Genomic DNA, 18,787 nt, shown 5'->3' on the forward strand with positions numbered 1-18,787 from the left:
CCCCCGCATGCGCAACGCAGCACAACATGGCCCAGGGGGCGCGTCACAGTCATCAAAGAAAAAGGTGGCTAGTTTGAAGAACCAAGAATATAAGACATATTTTCAGTTGTTTCACACTTTTTTGTTAAGTATATAATTCCGCATGTGTTAATTCATAGTTTTGATGCCTTCAGTGTGAATGTACAATTTTCAAAGTCATGAAAATACAGAAAAATCTTTAAATGAGAAGCTGTGTCCAAACGTTTGGTCTGTACTGTAGCACTTGATGGTTTTTGCAACTGCACTTGGGGACACTTTCAAAGTTTTCCCAATTTTTCGCAATGACTGACCTTCATTTCTTAAAGTAATGATGGCCACTGGTTCCTTAGAATTTTCATTCCAAAGCAGGATTTGATCAAACAACTTTTAGATGGATTTATTTATTTATTCACACAGGAAGTTGGAAAACTTGCATGATTTTATGTGTATAACATTTTAATATAATTACAATATAATTAGTTGAACTATATTATGTGTAACACTTATTAATTAATTCCTCTGTCCAATGTCTGTGTTCTTTTGCCCATATTAATCTTTTCCTTTTATTAGCCAGTCTCAGATATGGCTTTTTCTTTGCCACTTTGCCCTGAAGGTCAGCAGCACGGAGTCGCCTCTTCACTGTAGACGTTGACACTGGCGTTTTGCGTGTACTATTTAATGAAGCTGCCAGTTGAGGAGCTGTGAGACGTCGATTTCTCAAACTAGAGACTCTAATGTCCTTGTCTTGTTGTTCAGTTGTGCAGCGGGGCCTCCCACTTCTCTTTCTACTCTGGTTAGAGCCTGTTTGTGCTCTCATCTGAAGGGAGTAGTACACACCGTTGTAGGAAATCTTCAGTTTCTTGGCAATTTCTCGCATGGAATAGCCTTCATTTCTAAGAACAAGAATAGACTGTCGAGTTTCACATGAAAGTTCTCTTTTTCTGGCCATTTTGAGAGTTTCATAGAACAAACAAATGTAATGCTCCAGATTCTCAATTAGCTCCAAGGAAGGTCAATTTTATAGCTTCTCAAATCAGCCAAACCGTTTTCAGCTGGGCTAACATACTTATGCAAGGGTTTTCTAAACATCCATTAGCCTTCTTACACAGTTAGCAAACACAATGTACCATTAAAACACTGGAGTGGTGGTTGTTGGAAATGGGCCTCTACACATCTACTGTATGTACATATTGCAATAAAAACAAGAAGTTTGCAGCTAGAATAGTCATTTACCACATTAACAATGTATGGAGTGTATTTCTGATTCATTTAATGTTAGCTTCATTGAAAAAAAATGTGCTTTTCTTTCAAAAATAATAAAATTTCTAAATGACCTCAAACTTTTGAACCGTAGTGTATATAGATAACAGATGCTATGAGGGGCCTATATAACCCATGTGAGTCGTATTTCTAATATTTACTGAATCCTTCTTGATAATTATTTTAAAAAATTTCCTTCTCCAGCTAGACAAAATTGATGGAAGATATAGGTCCAATTTCTGAGAATCAATGGAGAGTGGTATTAGAACTGGTACCCCAATTATCTTTATATGAGGCACAGAGATTTTCCCAGATCATATTAATACATAGGAAATATAGGACGCCTAGATTCCTATGTAACATAGGATACCGGACTGAAGCTGAATGTCCAAGATGTAAAATGGATGATGCGGGCCTATTACATACGCTATGGGAATGCCGGGAGTTAGGTAAACACTGGAAAGGAGTTTTGTCTATTATAAAGAGGGTATATAAAATAGATATTCAACCAGACTAAAAAACATTCCTATTAGGTATATTAGAAGATGATATGGAATTTCACCCAATTTCAATAGGGATTTCACATATTTTATTTCAAGCTAGGAAACATATTGCATCCAAATGGATTAATCCCTCACCTCCAGAGATTAGTGAACTCAAAAATAGGATAAATAATATTATCAGATTAGAAAAAGGGGTATATAAAAAAACGAAACTCAATGAATAAATGTGAGAAAATATGGGGATTATGGTTGGATACACCTGGAATGCCATCAAGGGGGTTATTGTTGAAGAGACAATTTGACTTATGGTAGGGGGGTATTGGCAATGTATAATGTTTCATTGAAATGTGCATTGGAATTCCTTAACATGTGGAATGGGTAATATAGCACACCTATATGTGTAGAGGATTATAATGTTTATTATAATATTATGGTTAGATAAGAGATTTCAAGAATGTGGAATGTTAATTGTAAGATATAGTAACTGCAAGTTATCAGACGGTAATGGGCAAGCTGAAAGGATATACAGGAGAGATGCATGTATGTCATCCCTATGGTATGTTATTTTATGTTATTATTGTACGTACTGATTTCTTGTCTTGTCAAAAAAAACGAATGAAAAAATCTCAATAAAGATGTATTGGATTCAAAAAAAAGAATACGAAACGGGTTTCTCCCCTGTGTGAGTTCTCTGGTGCCTAATCAAATCTGATTTCTGGTTAAAACATTTCCCACATTCTGAACATGAAAAAGGCTTCTCCCCTGTGTGAGTTCTCTTGTGGTTATTAAGAATCTTTTTACGATTAAAACATTTTCCACACTCTGAACATGAAAAAGGCTTCTCCCCTGTGTGAGTTCTGTGGTGTCTAACAAGATCTGATTTCTGGTTAAAACATTTCCCACATTCTGAACATGAAAAAGGCTTCTCCCCTGTGTGGGTTCTCTGGTGGTTATTAAGATGCGCTTTCTGGTTAAAACATTTGCCACATTCTGAACATAAAAAAGGCTTCTTCCCTGTATGTGTTCTCTGGTGCTTAACCAAAGCTGATTTCTGGTTAAAACATTTCCCACATTCTGAACAGGAAAAGGGCTTCTCCCCTGTGTGAGTTCTCTGGTGGTTATTAAGATGCGCTTTCTGGTTAAAACATTTGCCACATTCTGAACATGAAAAAGGCTTCTCCCCTGTGTGAGTTCTCTGGTGATTAACCAAAGCTGATTTCTGGTTAAAACATTTCCTACATTCTGAACATGAAAAAGGCTTCTTCCCTGTGTGAGTTCTCTGGTGGATATCAAGATGCGCTTTCTGGTTAAAACATTTCCCACATTCTGAACATGAAAAAGGCTTCTCCCCTGTGTGAGTTCTCTGGTGATTAACAAAACCTGATTTCTGGTTAAAACATTTTCCACATTTGGAACAAAAAAATCTATTGTCCGCTGTGTGTATTTTTTGATGTTTAAGAATAGACTTTTTGAGGGTAAAACGATTTCCATTTTCTGAACGTGAAAATAACTTGTTTGCTCTACGAGCAGTTCGTTTTGTAATGCTTATTTCATTTTGATTTTCCTTAGTAGTCGGTAATGAATCAGAAGACAGAACCTGTTTCATAGAATTAGATGACAGATCTTTGCAGTGAAGGGATGATGGTATATCTGGAGTAATGGCATTCACTTCAATTGTATCCTGTGGGATCTCAAGGTCATTCGATTTAAAAATCTCCTGTCCCTCTGATCTCCTGGTACAGTCATCTGCCAAGAAAAAAAATGCAGTTATTAATTTTAATAAAATATCCTTGAAATTTTGTTAAATATTAATTATGGATATTCATTTTTATTCTTAATTCTGAATTCTGTACATTGAATAAGATTGCATCAGCCTCGTGCTAGACATTCAGGCTATTTTTAGCTTGGTGTAAGTTAGTACCATTAGTAGAACTGCTGGTATGACCAGCCTATATAACCCCATTTTAGAGACAGGAGGGGCGCTCTTGCCATTTCACAGGAAACTAAATGAATTATCTACGTGTGGAGGTCAGATGACAAGGCCCAGACATATGGTGTCATCCTGACACACGTGCTGGACAGACGCAACCTACTATCCAGGATCCTGGGATCGATGGGTGAATCGATGGACAAATGGACAATCACTTTGTAACTCTTTCACCTATTTTATGTAACTACTGCAATCATTCTTTTTAATGGACAATCCAAGATAAAATCAATACATTTTTTTTTATAAGAATATCGTGATATATATATTTTTTAATCAATCACATCTGATAAGAAGTCCTCTATAAAAATATACGTAAAAAAGTATTTTTACAAATTTATATTTTTTAACATTTCTACTTAAAATGTCTAAAAAAACACATCCATTAGCTACATGCTAATCCAGGAAAATGAAGAGATATATACTCAAGTTTAAAAATCTATTTTATTAGACACAAATCTAAAGAATAGAGGAATATTTAACATTTTTTAAATATTAAAATATACGTCGGAACTAGAAGTTCTGCGAGGTGTAGGCTCTGTCCATCCACTAAGGTTAGGGAGCCTGGGACCAGTAGTACCATCCAGTCTGGCAGTATGGGTGTGTGTGCTGTCCAACTGAAGTAATCTGCTCCCTGCTTCAGCCAATTGGAAAGCACCGCACCCTACTAAAGCTGGAAGCATATTGCCGGAAGCTTCCGGATACAGCCTTATTCTCCTCTGGTTCAGTCCTCTGTGCTCAGCTCCCGGCTTGTGTATTTGTTTCCTGTTGTGGCCCCAGCCCGTTTACTGACTACTCTTGTATCTTCTGATTTTGTATTTTCTCTGCCCTCCTGGTTCTGACCCGGCTACTTGACTATTCTTCTTCCCATCTCACTTGACAGAATAGCAGGTAACATCGTGGCCCAAGCCTAGGGGTCTCTGTGTAAGTCCAGATCCATGTAGAGGGGTTAAATCGTGATGAGCAAGATAATCCTGGGATCTGGAAAATGGAGTAGATAGCGCCAAGCCTGTTTGTGGTAGCCATCTTTTGACCTGCCAGGTGACCATGAACAGTGCCCCCAATACATTGTGTCTGCAAACTATTTTAGCAAGATCTGCATTCAAATAGCTAAAAGGCGCTCCTTCGCTTCTTAACCTGCCATGTGCCCAAATAGTAGGATACAACTGTACTTAGGGAATTGTCAGATTCAAGAAAAGTTGGGAAATTATTGGAAGGTCCATTTGATTCCTATTATCATTTGTGAAGAATTACAAAGTTTTCAACACATAAAGTGACCCACGTCAGATTAGAAAAATGGGGCCTGACTATCAACACAAAACTGGCTGTGGAAGTGGTTAAATCAGAGAATTTTGGGCACTAACTACTGTAGTCAAAATCTTTGACTATAGACAATAACACATCTACTGAAATGACCAAACTCAACAGTCTTCTTCAGTAAAAAATAAGTAACTAGTGATGAAACCTCTCTGGGGTAACTAGAGTATGGGGCTCGGTGGCTCTTGGCAATCAGATGAGTTTCAAGAAGAAATATTAGACATTTAAAAATAACTTTTTATAATAGTGCAGAGCTGAGGTGTCTTAAATTTAGATCTTGGGCATTTGGAAAAAGCAATGGAGATCTTTATTCAAAGACTACCAGGGGGTTAGAGTCTCACATAAGTGAGGCAGGCCGATCCCACCACAATCAAATTATCCTACAGAAAGTGTAAAGGACATATTGATATTCATGCTATAGCAACTCCATTTTGTCTGCTTGTTTCAAAACCATGTTATTATCACTCCTTGCATAACATACATTCTTTCCATCTTTTCTCTCACCTCATCTTTCCCACACTAACTTTTCTCACAAGAACATTTTGTATTTTGTCAGACACTCCGCTCCTGTTATCTAACTAGTTTAGGCCAGGATTGACCTTGTAAAATTTCCATAGTGCTTCGAACTAACGATGATAATATGACCATATATGTGTTTCCGTAATAATTGTACTAACATTGGTTAGCCTGTAGTACTGTAGTATGGCTGCAGAGTTGATTGGCTATTGATATACTCAAAACAATATAAAATGCTAAGCAAAATAAACGGGATCAGAGATTCTTTGAATCCTCCCAATACAGAACATTGCTTCCGTTTGGTTTTCTGTGGATTGCAATCAACATAATAATTTGACACTCACTTGGTCAACCGTGAAGGGTTATTGCCCTCCCTCAACAGCTGGTGCCGTGACTCGGATCCTTAACCAGGGACGCCCCTCCACCTCTGGACGTCCACAAAGAGAGACTTGCTTTCAGCCTCCCCCCACTGAAATTGGGACTGATCATCCCCCACGCAAAAGCCACGGTAAGTCCACCAGTTCTTTACTAGTGATACTGACCGTTTGGCGTGGTTTCCATGTGGTGGGTGGTTGTTTGCAGAGTCTCCGGACATCCTGGTTGGATATAGTCAAAGGTGAGACTATAAGGGGTGTAGTCCCATTAGGGGTCTGATATTGATAACTTTCAAAGCAGTATCACCTCGGATTGACAAGTGAATATTGTGTGAATCTTTCCTTCTTCAACTTCTGACAAAGATTCTTAAAAGACTGAACATTGTTAGTTTCAGTTGCGGCAGGTGATCGAAGATTGGGTAGGGCACGCAAGTAGATATACGTATATCGAGTGTCCGGAGCTCTGCAAAGCTGCAAAAGCGCTCCTCCTTTCATTAGCAGTCTGTACGATTCTCGGGAGGGGTGAGTTAGAAGTTAATAGTGGAACAGCTGGGAACGCTGGCCACACTCCGCTGTGCACAAGAATTAAGAATCTTTGTTGGTTGTGAAGCGGCAGTAGTGATTAATCAATGTTTCCGTGGAGCAGAAAGAATTTGTCTCCCCTGCAGGAGAGTGAGAATGTGAAGAATATCATGATCAGTCGAGAAGGGAAAAGATCATTTAAGCATGCACCAAAAGTGTTTAAGGTGTTAAACTTTCCCGTGCAGGGTAGACTTCAGCCTGCGTTATGGGATGAAAGAATTCTCCACAATAGAGGAAAATTAGTTTATTGTGGATTGTTGGAAGATGCTGAAAACTTTAGGAAAGTGGCACATGAGATTTGTGATGAAGGATATGTTGAAATAGAAGAGGAGATGAAGCCTGGTTATTTCAATTACTTTTATGTCAAGAAAGGAAAATTATCTAGCACTGTGACAAAAACTGGTTGTTTTGTGCTACAAAATGAAGCTGATGGAGAAAAAGTACAGGAGGAAGTAGGTCCCCTTTCCCAACTTATGAGTCCAGAACACGAATCTAAAGCCCCTAAAGAAGCATCCCCTACCCCCACAAATGTAGCAGTACCCCAGCTCCTAAATCCGGAAACTGAGCAATTTATACCCAAGGAGATTAAATATCCTGCACTTCCCACTGAGAGCCAGCCACCACCATATAACCCAGACGGTTGGCTCTGTAATGTGTGTTGGGCCATTAATCCAGGATGGCGCAAGACGTGCTATAATTGTGGAGCACGCAAACCCAGTGTTGTAGCACCAACCTGCCCATTACTTAACGCTGACGGGGGTATTATAAACCACTGCCCCCACCTGCCCCTGCCATGGTCCATACTCCATTCAGAGAGACCCAGGGTCCTCTGAACTCTTCCCTATTCACCCTCTCCCAAACTGGGGAAATAGAACATGGACGCGAGTACCAGGAGGTGGCGTCTGTTTTACTGAATGGTCCTTCGGATTTCTCCACTATACTGAGAATAGGCATGGGGAGTATACCACAACAGCAGGTTGGGATCATTGTAAACGCAGCAAATGCAAAACTGGAGCATGGGTGGGGGCTAGCTGCAGAGATATGTCGTATTGGGGGACCTACAATACAAGCTGCATCTAATGATTACATCCGTGACCACAGTCCGTTAAGAGAAGGAGGTGATGACTACAAGAGCCGGACAGCTATCATGTCAGTTTGTTATACATGCAGTTGGATCAAAATATGATCCCCTGGATTTACCCAGGTCACAACACCTGCTTACAGAAACAATCCAAAACACCATAGCATACGCATCACAGCTTCATGCGGCCCCAACCCTAGCCCTGCCATTAATTTCCACTGGTATCTTTGGATACCCAAAAGAGGATGCGGCCAAAATAATAGTCGGGGCTATAAAGCAGTATATTGCCATGCATCCAACTAAATTGAGAGAGATAAGACTCTTGGCCATCGACAGGGATCTTGTTGATTATGCCGCTCAATCAAACTCACAATCAAACCCGATATCTGGTCTCCCCCAGTGTTCCCCTACCTCCAAGATCTCCCTACAATCAGTACTCATGCTGATTTGCCTCCACCTCCTCTGGAGGAAGCGGACCAAAATACAAATACCAGACCACCCAAATACACCCCGTTTACCCCAACACAGACGGATACTCTGTGTAACCGTCTCCCGAATCCCGAACATTCCCCAATGGCTTTTTACAGAGCCATGGCCGCAAATAGAGATATATATTCAACAACAAGGCAAGATCTTTTACACCTGCTCCGTGTAAAAGCCGGTGAAGGATATTATCCGATGATAGAGACTGCTATCCCATATAACAGAGCATTAGACTCCAATACGTATGAGAGTGGGGTTGACTTTTGTAAAGCCCTTAAAATATGGGCTCAGGATAAGTTGACTGATCAATCCACTACCCTCACAGATGTCATTCAAGAGAAGGGAGAGTCGGCTGAGAAGTTTTATGGGCGCCTTATGCAGGTCTACAAGGACCTTGGGTTTTCCTTGCATACTAAAACTCATTGCCAGCTGTTAGTATCCGCCTTTATCCAGGGGTTACGGGCTGAAATCAAGGACGCGATATGGGCTGTACGACCAGATGTTGAGTCAGCCACCCCAGGAGATGCCCTAAAGGTAGCAAAAAGCTTCCAGAAAAGTGTCGCCCGGACCGTTTCTGCGGTTAAGTCTAAATCCAAACCCGCTGCAATGGTAGTTGCTGCACGCGCATTATCCATAGCACAGTATCCCCCCTTGCCCCCCCAGTATCCTCCTCCTACCTTACAGCCCCACTATTACCCCATGGCTGTACCTGATCAGCGAGTAATGTATACCGAGAGAAGACCAGTAGTGAATTCCCGTCTTCAGCGTTGGAGATGTGGCCGAGCAGGACACTTCCAAAGGGACTGTCACACCCCTGCTGGTCAGTGCACCACACAAGCCCCCGTATCCAGAAATAGGATGCCCGACCCACCGGACTTGTCACGAGAAAATGTCCCCCAGGACCGCCCATTCTGAAATGAAGGCCAACCAGAGTCTGCCATAGTGATGCCCGTAACCACCCCCGGGTTCTGTTCATCTGTAGTTCTCCCAGTGGGAGGGAATCCGGTGAAGTTCATGGTAGACACTGGGGCGGCCAACTCCATTTTAAAATCCACTGAACTGACCCAGGGTCTCCCAGTCCAATTTTATAACGACAATCTAATATTGATCAGTGTAGATGGCAGACCTAACAAACACACTCTCACCATACCTATTCCGATTGGCCCATTTCCAGAAGTAATGGCACAATTTGTCATATCCCTGACCTGCCCGGTAAATCTTTTAGGAGCAGACCTCTTGTCTAAATTCCGATCCCGAATTCAATTCCAGGACAATGGTCAGATGATCCTTACTTTAAACGATCCAAACTCTGATGCACACATAAAGGAGGTCTGCATCTTACGGGCACTACCCACGGCTATGATTAACATATCAGATACCAATGGAAATCTCCCAAAAGATCCCAGGTTAGCTCCATACATAGAGGGAATCCCTTCCCATCTATGGTCACAAGGCCCAGATGACATTGGGAGATTGCCGGTAGAACCAATACAGGTGTACCTCAAGCCTGAAGCTCCCTTTCCCAAGGTTCGTCAGTACCCGCTCACACATGCACAAGAACAAGGTCTACACCAGCAAATTCAGACCTTGTTAGAGAAAGGGGCACTAATTCCTTGCGTTTCCCCGTGAAATACGCCATTATTCCCCATAAAGAAAAAATCCCAACCGGGGCAGCCGCCCGCTTATCGATTGGTGCAGGATTTGAGGGCAGTAAATGCAGCGACAGTCTTGGAAACTCCTTCGATGCCCAACCCACATACACTTCTCTCACAGATACCATCTACTGCTGCCTAGTTTACAGTAATTGATTTAGCAAACGCCTTTTTCAGTATTCCACTACACAAAGACTGTCAGTTTCTGTTTGCATTTACATATCAAGGCAGGCAATTGACCTGGACAGTGATGCCGCAGGGAGCGCAGAATAGCCCTAATCAGTTTGCAAAGAACATGTCTAGCTGTCTGCTGCCGTGGCAGCTGGACAACTCAGAGGTAGTACTGTTACAATACGTGGATGATCTTCTTTTGTGTGCCCTCACGGAGCAAGTGTCCATCAAGGCCAGTGTTAGCCTCCTCAAGCATCTAGCAAAACTGAACTGTCGAGTCTCAGCCTCGAAACTTCAGTTTTGCCTCGGTCAAGTGGTCTTCTTAGGCCATTGCCTTACTCAGGGTGCCAGACATCTCACAGAAGAAAGGAAGATGGCCATCTACGCACTACCATTCCCAAAAGATCCCATAGAGCTGCAACAGTTCCTCGGACTATGTAAATATTGCAGACAATGGATCCCAGACGCCTCACGTCTGATGCAACCCCTATATGATGCATTAAAAGAAGACACTCTGGCTGATGTAAACAACAAGGACCACCAAGAACTGCTGCAACAAGCCTTTGAGCAACTAAAGTCAAGGATAATGACAGCACCTGCCCTTGGAAACCCGGACTATGCTCAACCTTTCCATTTGTATGTCTCTGAGACAGGAGGGCATGCAGCTGGAGTGCTCATGCAGAAACACTGTACAAAGCAGCGCCCAGTTGGGTATTACTCAGCGCATCTGGACCCGGTAGCCACGGCCTCCCCCAGCTGTCTACGAGCGGTTCACGCCACACAGCAATTACTTGAAAAAACTTCGGACATCATCCTTGGACATGAGACTCACATTTATGCTCCGCACGATATTGCGGCTGTCCTGGCTTTACAGCAACCTAAACATCTATCCACACAGAGACACCTGCGGCTGCAGTGTTCGTTGATGTTGCCAGAAAATGTGAGATTACACTGGTGCACCACCATCAACCCCGCCACCCTGCTACCAGCACCTGAAGGAGAGCGGAAAGAGGCTCCACCACATGACTGTCTGGAACAGATCACTGCGGAGTCAACTCCACTTGTTTTAGTGGGGGAAGTACTCTTGGATGACCCAGAACTTACGTTATATACAGATGGATCAAGATATGCTGACACCTCTGGCAGGTTTCATATTGGATATGCTGTCACAACTGAAGATACATTGGTAGAGGCTGCAGCCTTACCCCCCCAGTATGTCAGCACAGGAAGCCGAGCTCAAAGCTCTGATTGCTGCTTGTCAACAGGCCAAAGGAAAACTTGTGAATATATTTACTGACTTGAGATACGCATTCAGGATTGCACATGATTTTGGGGAAATCTGGGCAAGGAGAGGCTTCGTCATGACTGCAGGTTCTCCAGTGAAAAATGCTGAAAGCGTCAGACAATTGATGGAAGCGGTGCAACTACCAAGACAGTTGACTGTCGTAAAGGTAAAAGCTCATACCCGACCAGATGCCCCTGAAGCAAGAGGTAATGCACTTGCTGATCTCCATGCTAAGCGAGCAGCTCTTCTTCCGACATCCATGTCCATGGCTGTTACGCGGCAACAGGCCAAACAGCTAAATTCTGTGCCAAGCCAGGATCAACCTGCAGAAGAGCATCAACCGGTCCCTCCAATCACAAAGCTACGCTCCACACAGCAAAAAGTCTCTAAACAAGAACACCAGTCTTGGAAGGAGGTGGGAGCTAAGTTGATAGATGGGCTATGGAAGAAGGAACAACTGTATTGTTTGCCTCGACTTCTATATCCAGCCGTTGCGGCCTGGGCCCATGGACCGGTACATCGAGGGAAGAATCAAGCTTTGCTACTGGTACAGAAACTCTATTGGGCTCCAGGAATTTCCACCGTCTTCAGTGCACAGAACAAAGGTTGCTCAATATGCCAAACCTGCAACCCAGGTAGATTACAGAATGTACCGACAAAACACCTTGCCAAACCAGAGTATCCTTTCCAACGATTGCAAGTTGATCACATCACTCTCCCTAAAGCAGGACGATATGAATACTGCTTAGTGGTAGTGGATATGTTTTTAAGTTGGCCAGAAGCATTCGCCGTTCCAAACATGACTGCCAAGACTACCGCCAAGAAGCTGATCTCTGAAGTTGTTTGCCGGTATGGAGTCCCAGAAGTTATCAAAAGTGATCAAGGACCAGCTTTTTCCTCATGCGTGTATCAAGAAATACTTACCATGATCGGATCAACAGTGGCGCTGCATACTCCTTACCATCCTCAGTCAAGCGGCAAGGTGGACAGATTGAATGGCACACTGAAAAGGCAGTTGACCAAAATGATGCAGGAGACTACGGCCCAGTGGCCTGAGCTCCTTCTCATTGCACTATATCACATACGCACCACCCCCATAGGGAAACATAAACTGTCACCCTATGAGTTATTATTTGGGTCACAACCAGCTATAGCTCGATTTACCCCACAACAATTATCAGAAGAAACAAATCATGTTGTACAATATGTGATCCAGCTTGCCAAAGCACTGACTAACACCCATGCGTTAGAATCATCTTCTATTCCAGATCCAGCTGATGCAGAAGGTTGTCTTAACCTCAAGCCTGGAGATTATGTAACATAGTAACATAGTTTGTAAAGCCGAATAAAGACTTGCGTCCATCAAGTTCGACCTGTTAGTTCTGTAATTGCTAAAGTTGATCCAGAGGAGGGCAAAAACCCCAAATGATTTAGTCAATCTTCACCTGAGGAAAAATTCCCTCCCGACTCTGAAACCAGCAGTCAGAATAAATCCCTGTATCAACCTACTATTTTATTTTTAAGTATATGCTGAAATCTGCCTGGTATGTAGAAATGCATCCAGTCCCCGCTTGAACTGGTGTAGTGAATCTGACATTACCGTCTCCTCACTCAGTGAATTCCATATTCTCACTGCTCTTACCGTAAAGAACACCTTCCTATGCTGGTGCTGAAACCTTTTCTCTTCCAGTCTTAGTGAATGCCCTCTTGTTACCTTAATATCCCACCTTTTGAACAAATCCTGGGCAAGATCTCTATACTGTCCCCTAACATATTTGTACACATTTATTATGTCCCCACTCAACCTTCTCTTTTCCAGGCTGAATAGTCCTAGTTTTGCCAACCTCTCTGGGTATTGCAGTCCCTCCATTCCCCTTATTAATTTTGTTGCCCTCCTTTGTACCTTTTCAAGCTCATTTATATCCTTTCTATATATTGGGGCCCATAACTGAGCACAGTATTCCAAGTGTGGTCTGACCAGTGCTTTCTACAGTGGAAGAACAATGTTCTCATCCTTTGCAGCTATACCTCTTCTGATACATCCCATTACCCTATTTGCCCTTACAGCAGCGGCCTGACTTTGGGCACTCCAATTTAGTTTGCTATCAATCAAGATGCCCAAGTCCTTCTCCATCTCTGAATTCCCCAATGATTTCCCATTCAGTGAGTACTGGTGACTTCCATTTTTCCTTCCCATATGTATGACCTTACATTTCTCCTCGTTAAACCTCATTTGCCATTTAATGCTCCACCTACCCAGCTTATCCAAGTCCCTCTGTAGGTCTGCACTGTCCTCTTTTGTATTAATTGTTTTACATAACTTTGTGTCATCTGCAAATATTGATATTTTACTATTTATCCCGTTGACTATGTCGTTAATAAAGATATTAAATAACATTGGGCCTAGTACAGACCCCTGTGGTACCCCACTAGTGACGCTTACCCAATCTGAGTATATTCCATTTATAACCACCCTCTGCCTTCTATCCTTTAGCCAGTTAGCTACCCACTTGCAGACATTTTCCCCCAGCCCCATCATTCTCATTTTGTATACCAACCTATTATGTGGCACGCTATCGAACGCTTTTGAGAAGTCGAGATACACGACATCCACTGGTTCCCCCTGATCTACTCGAGAGCTAACCTCCTCGTAGAAGTCAATCAGGTTTGTTTGGCAGGAGCGATTCCTCATGAATCCATGTTGGTTCTGGGTTAATAGATTATTAGCATCGAGATGCTCCGTAATTGCCTCTTTAATGAAGCTTTCAAAAATTTTGCCCACAACGGACGTCAGAATCACCGGCCGATAGTTTCCGGCGTCACTTTTCGCTCCCTTTTTGAATATTGGCACTACATTCGCCAGTCGCCAATCAAGTGGTACAGACCCAGTCTCAACAGAGTCCTTAAATATAAGATATAACGGTCTGTCTATCACATTACTTAGTTCCCTTAGTACCCGTGGATGTATGCCATCAGGTCCTGGTGATTTGTTTATTTTAATGTTACTGAGGCGTTTCTGTACCTCAACTTGGGTTAGATTAGTCATACTTAGTGGAGGATTAAGCTTGTCACTTCTCATTTCTCCTGTTAGTTCTATTTCCTTTGTGAAAGTTGTCGAAAAAAAATTATTTAATAGATTAGCTTTATCCTCATCTTTCTCTATGATTTTGCCTTCCTCACTTTTTATCGGTCCAATATTATCCGATTTAATCCTTTTACTATTTATATACGTAAAAAACAGTTTGGGATTTGATCTACTTTCCCTAGCAATACGTCTCTCTGTTTCCTCCTTCGCTATTTTTATTTGTTTTTTACAGGTTCTCGTTTTTTCCTTGTAACACATTAGTGCCTCCTTACTGTTTTCCTGTTTTAATCTCTTGAATGCCTCTTTTTTCTTATTTAACGCCCCTTTTACGTTCTTGTTCAACCATATTGGCTTCCTCTTATTTCTGGCCCTTTTATTCCCATACGGTATATACCTCTCGCACTGAGTATTCAGAATTCTTTTGAAGGTTTCCCATTTACTATTCGTATTCCATTGATTAAGTACTTTGTCCCAGTCAATAAGTTGAAGGTTTTCTATCAGCTGATCAAACTTCGCCCTCCTAAAGTTTAATGTTTTTGTTGTTCCCTTATTGATAACCCTACTGAAGGGCATTTTGAAGTCGATAATATTATGATCGCTATTACCTAGGTGCCCCCCTATCTGTACCTCAGTTATTCTATCAGGCCTATTAGTCAATATTAAGTCCAACACGGCCTTCCCTCTCGTTGGTTCCTGCACTAGTTGGGAGAGATAATTATCCTTAATATTTGTCAAGAACCTTTTTCCTTTCTGAGATCTACAGGTTTCTGTTTCCCAGTCAATATCCGGGTAGTTGAAATCCCCCATTACAATCACTTCATTATGTTTTGCTACTTTGTCTATTTGTCCTAATAGCAGATTCTCATTCTCCTCTGTTATATTTGGTGGCTTATAGCAGACCCCCAGTAATATTTTATTATTATTTTTTGCCCCTCTATCTCTACCCACATGGACTCGACCCCCTCTTCTCCCTCTCCTATATCTTCCCTTAGTCTGGGTCTTAGACATGACTTTACATATAAGCAGACTCCTCCGCCTTTCCCCTGTTTCCGGTCCCTTCTAAATAAACTATAATCTAATAAATTTACCGCCCAGTCGTAGCTATCGTCTAGCCAAGTCTCTGTTATACCTACGATGTCATACCTCTCCTCCGATATAAGCGCCTGCAGCTCATCCGCCTTATTGGTCAGGCTTCTTGCGTTGGTCAGCATGCAAGATAAAACTTTGGGGTTATTTAGCATCCTATTCTTCTCTAACGATCTAACTGTACTATCCCCACCCCCCTCTCCACCCTCATTATATTCACTTCAACCCTTCCCCCTTGCTTGCCTCACATCCCACCTATTTCCTTGGTTCCCCCCCCCCCCGTCTCTAGTTTAAAAACTCCTCCAACCTATTAGCCATCTTCTTCCCCAGCACCGCTGCACCCTCCCCATTGAGGTGCAGCCCATCCCTACGGTAGAGCCTGTAGCCGACCGCGAAGTCGTCCCAGTTCTCCATGAACCCAAACCCTTCTGCCTTGCACCAACTCTTTAGCCACTTATTCACCTCCCTAACTTCCCTTTGGCGCTCCTGTGTGGCTCGCGGGATTGGTAGTATTTCTGAGAAAACTACCTTGGAGGTCCTTGCCCTAAGCTTCCTACCTAGGTCCCTGAAATCATTTTTAAGGACCCTCCATCTACCACTCACTTTGTCATTAGTGCCGATGTGGACCATGACCGCTGGGTCTTCGCCAGCCCCACCCAGTAACCTGTCAACCCGATCCGCGATGTGCCGGACTCGAGCGCCAGGGAGGCAGCACACCGTTCGGCGATCCCGGTCTTTGTGACAGATTGCCCTGTCTGTCCCCCTAATAATAGAGTCACCCACTACCAGAACCTGTCTTGCCTGCCCTACACTTCCCCCCTCCCCCTCATTACTGGAGCATACACTCCCCCGGCGGTCAGAGGATCTGTCGTGCTCCAATAATGCCGGTTCAGAACCAGCCTTCCTATACTTCTTCCCTCTATCCCTCCTAACTGTTATCCAGCTCCCTGCCTGTTCAGCCTGCACTTCCCCTCTATGCTCCACCCCCAGTATTGACCCATTGAGTGTCTGCTCGGTGAGCAGCAAACTCCGTTCCATGTTGTCGATGCTCCTCAGTATCGCTATCTGAGTACTTAGATCCAGAATTTGGGCTTCCAAGTGCACGATATGCTCACATCTCTCGCAGCAGTATGGATCCTCGAGCGGTTGCTCACGGAATGCATACATTGCGCAAGATGTACACTGCACGGCTCCGGCCAACATGGACGTCATTCTAAATATGGGGATACAGTCAGTATATATATACAAGTACAAAACACAATTATTTATATATAGGTGTATGGACGGGGATCAATTAGGGATGTGCAAGTGTATCAATTAGATATCGGCGGGGGATCAGTTAAGTATGGACGGGGGATCAATTAAGTATCAAGTATGGACGGGGGAATCAGCTAAGTAGGTCAGGTGGATTAATTAAGTAAAAAGTAAAGTAAACATGTATGTGAAGAAGCATGTTCGGAAACAAGGACTAGAACCATTGTATGACGGACCATACCAAGTGCTCTTGAACAACCCCAACAGCAGTAAAACTTGAAGGGAAGTCAACATGGATCCATGCTTCACACTGCAAACGTCAACCATCCTGAGATGTTTTATGATAATATGTATGGTTGGACTAGGCAATACCTGGAATAGCCTACAACAGAGTACTGACCCTTTTAACAACAAGTTCATTACTCACCACCAGATTTTGGTACAAGAATTGAGACAATTAGAGAACAACCAGATCAGTGACTGTTGGATATGTACTCACTCACCAGTTTCAGCCTCTAGTATGCCCTTTCTGGCGGTCCCAGTCACTTTGGCAGAAATACTAAACTGGCCCAATTGTAGTGACGCCCTTGCTAATAACGCTACTAAGTTTAGTAGATTATGGAACACCACTGTAGGTATACCAGTAGTTGGGTGGGTGGATCTCTCCTGGTGGCAAGGAAATCTTACTGCCACCAGTAAATACCTACAATTTCTTGTCCTTAATGGAAACATATGGGTGCCCAGTCTTCCTTGACTAATTTAGGCTTCATACCAACTGAAGGTCTACAAATCAGTTTCAATGCTACCTCTAGTACGGCAGATGCTTTTAAACCGTCATTGTTGGAAAGATACATTCATAATCACTCATGGGTACATGCAAATCTGTTTATAAAAGGTACCAATGACACGTTATAAAATATCTGGTAATATCCCTTGTAATGAATCCTCTGAATATAAGCCTAGTGATCCAACATGTGGCAATCCGAATGTTGGATATTGTAGCCCCCTGGAACAAATGCCTTCATGGTGTATGTTATCAAATAACACCGTTTTTATCGATTTGGTACATAAATTAGTATTACAGCACTCTGCTTTATGGGATCTGCCATCAGCCACATATTGGGTCTGTGGGAATAATGCGTATAAATGGCTCCCAGTCGGAGTAGGGGGGACTTGTACGTTGGCCCGGCTAACTCCAGCCACTTATCTTATTCCCCATAGTAGAGTAGATATGAGAGTCATCCCTCTTCATACCATTTATAAAGGTGCCAAAGACAACACCCCACGCCCATCAGGAAGACCTCATTTAGTACAAATGAGTATACCCAATAAGATAGCCAGTACTGTCTTCCTCTACCCTATGGTAACACAAATGTGGGATAAATTAGTAGAGGTCACTGATTACTTAGATGACCAGATTTGGAATATTTTGTAAGTAATTAATACTACAGTTGTGGTGCAGAATCAACTTATTATAGTGGCCAATCAACATACTTTAGTGCTGGACTATTTGACAGCAGCTCAAGGAGGGATGTGTCAGGTTATAGGCCCAGCCTGTTGTCACTATATTGATCCCGACTCTACCATATGGTTAAAGACTAAAATGGAAGACATTAGGAAACTCAGGGAAGAGTATAACAAACATAACGAATTGACCAAAGACAATTGGTGGTCTGATACGTTTTCCTTTTTAAATCCTGCTAATTGGTTTAAAGGGATTGGTGGATGGATTGCTGGAAAATTACAAGGAGTGTTGCATATTGCTGCTTGCATCTTGTTAATATAGGTCTTACTAAAACTAGTCTTTTATTGTATCCCATTTTGCATGAGGAAAACCTGCCAGTCATCAGAGAGCAAGGAGGACGCTGTTAACCAACATCCAGTGCTACTATACACAGACCACCCAGATGTAACCAGCATTGAGGACCTGGATGACAAGGGAATGATGACCTTTACCTGCATGCCCCAACCAACCTCACGTCTGAAGATCAGAGCTTTATGATTATATCAACGAACAAGGGGGGATGGACATGCCGCGACAGCCTCAATTGGTAACAAGGGCACTAATTGCGTGAAGACCAATGTCCCTCAGGCTCAAAGCATGACCCTGGGATAGCACCTCTAATGTTGATA

At 42.7% G+C, this 18,787-nt stretch overlaps 1 protein-coding gene across 1 annotated transcript in view; it reads right to left on the bottom strand.

The window, feature by feature from the left end:
• Positions 1–435: 435 nt before the first annotated feature.
• Positions 436–18,787, bottom strand: part of LOC141171906 (uncharacterized) — a 39,271-nt gene continuing 20,919 nt past the window's right edge. The window contains exon 7 of the mRNA XM_073655556.1: positions 436–3,527. Within this exon, the coding sequence (XP_073511657.1) occupies positions 2,428–3,527 (1,100 nt within the window). The 3' untranslated portion in view covers positions 436–2,427. The remainder of the gene's footprint in view (positions 3,528–18,787) is intronic.

This window comes from Phyllobates terribilis, unplaced genomic scaffold (assembly GCF_046119375.1).
Source record: "Phyllobates terribilis strain yellow unplaced genomic scaffold, ASM4611937v1 Scaffold_12__6_contigs__length_324123572, whole genome shotgun sequence".
Classification (NCBI taxonomy): domain Eukaryota; kingdom Metazoa; phylum Chordata; class Amphibia; order Anura; family Dendrobatidae; genus Phyllobates; species Phyllobates terribilis.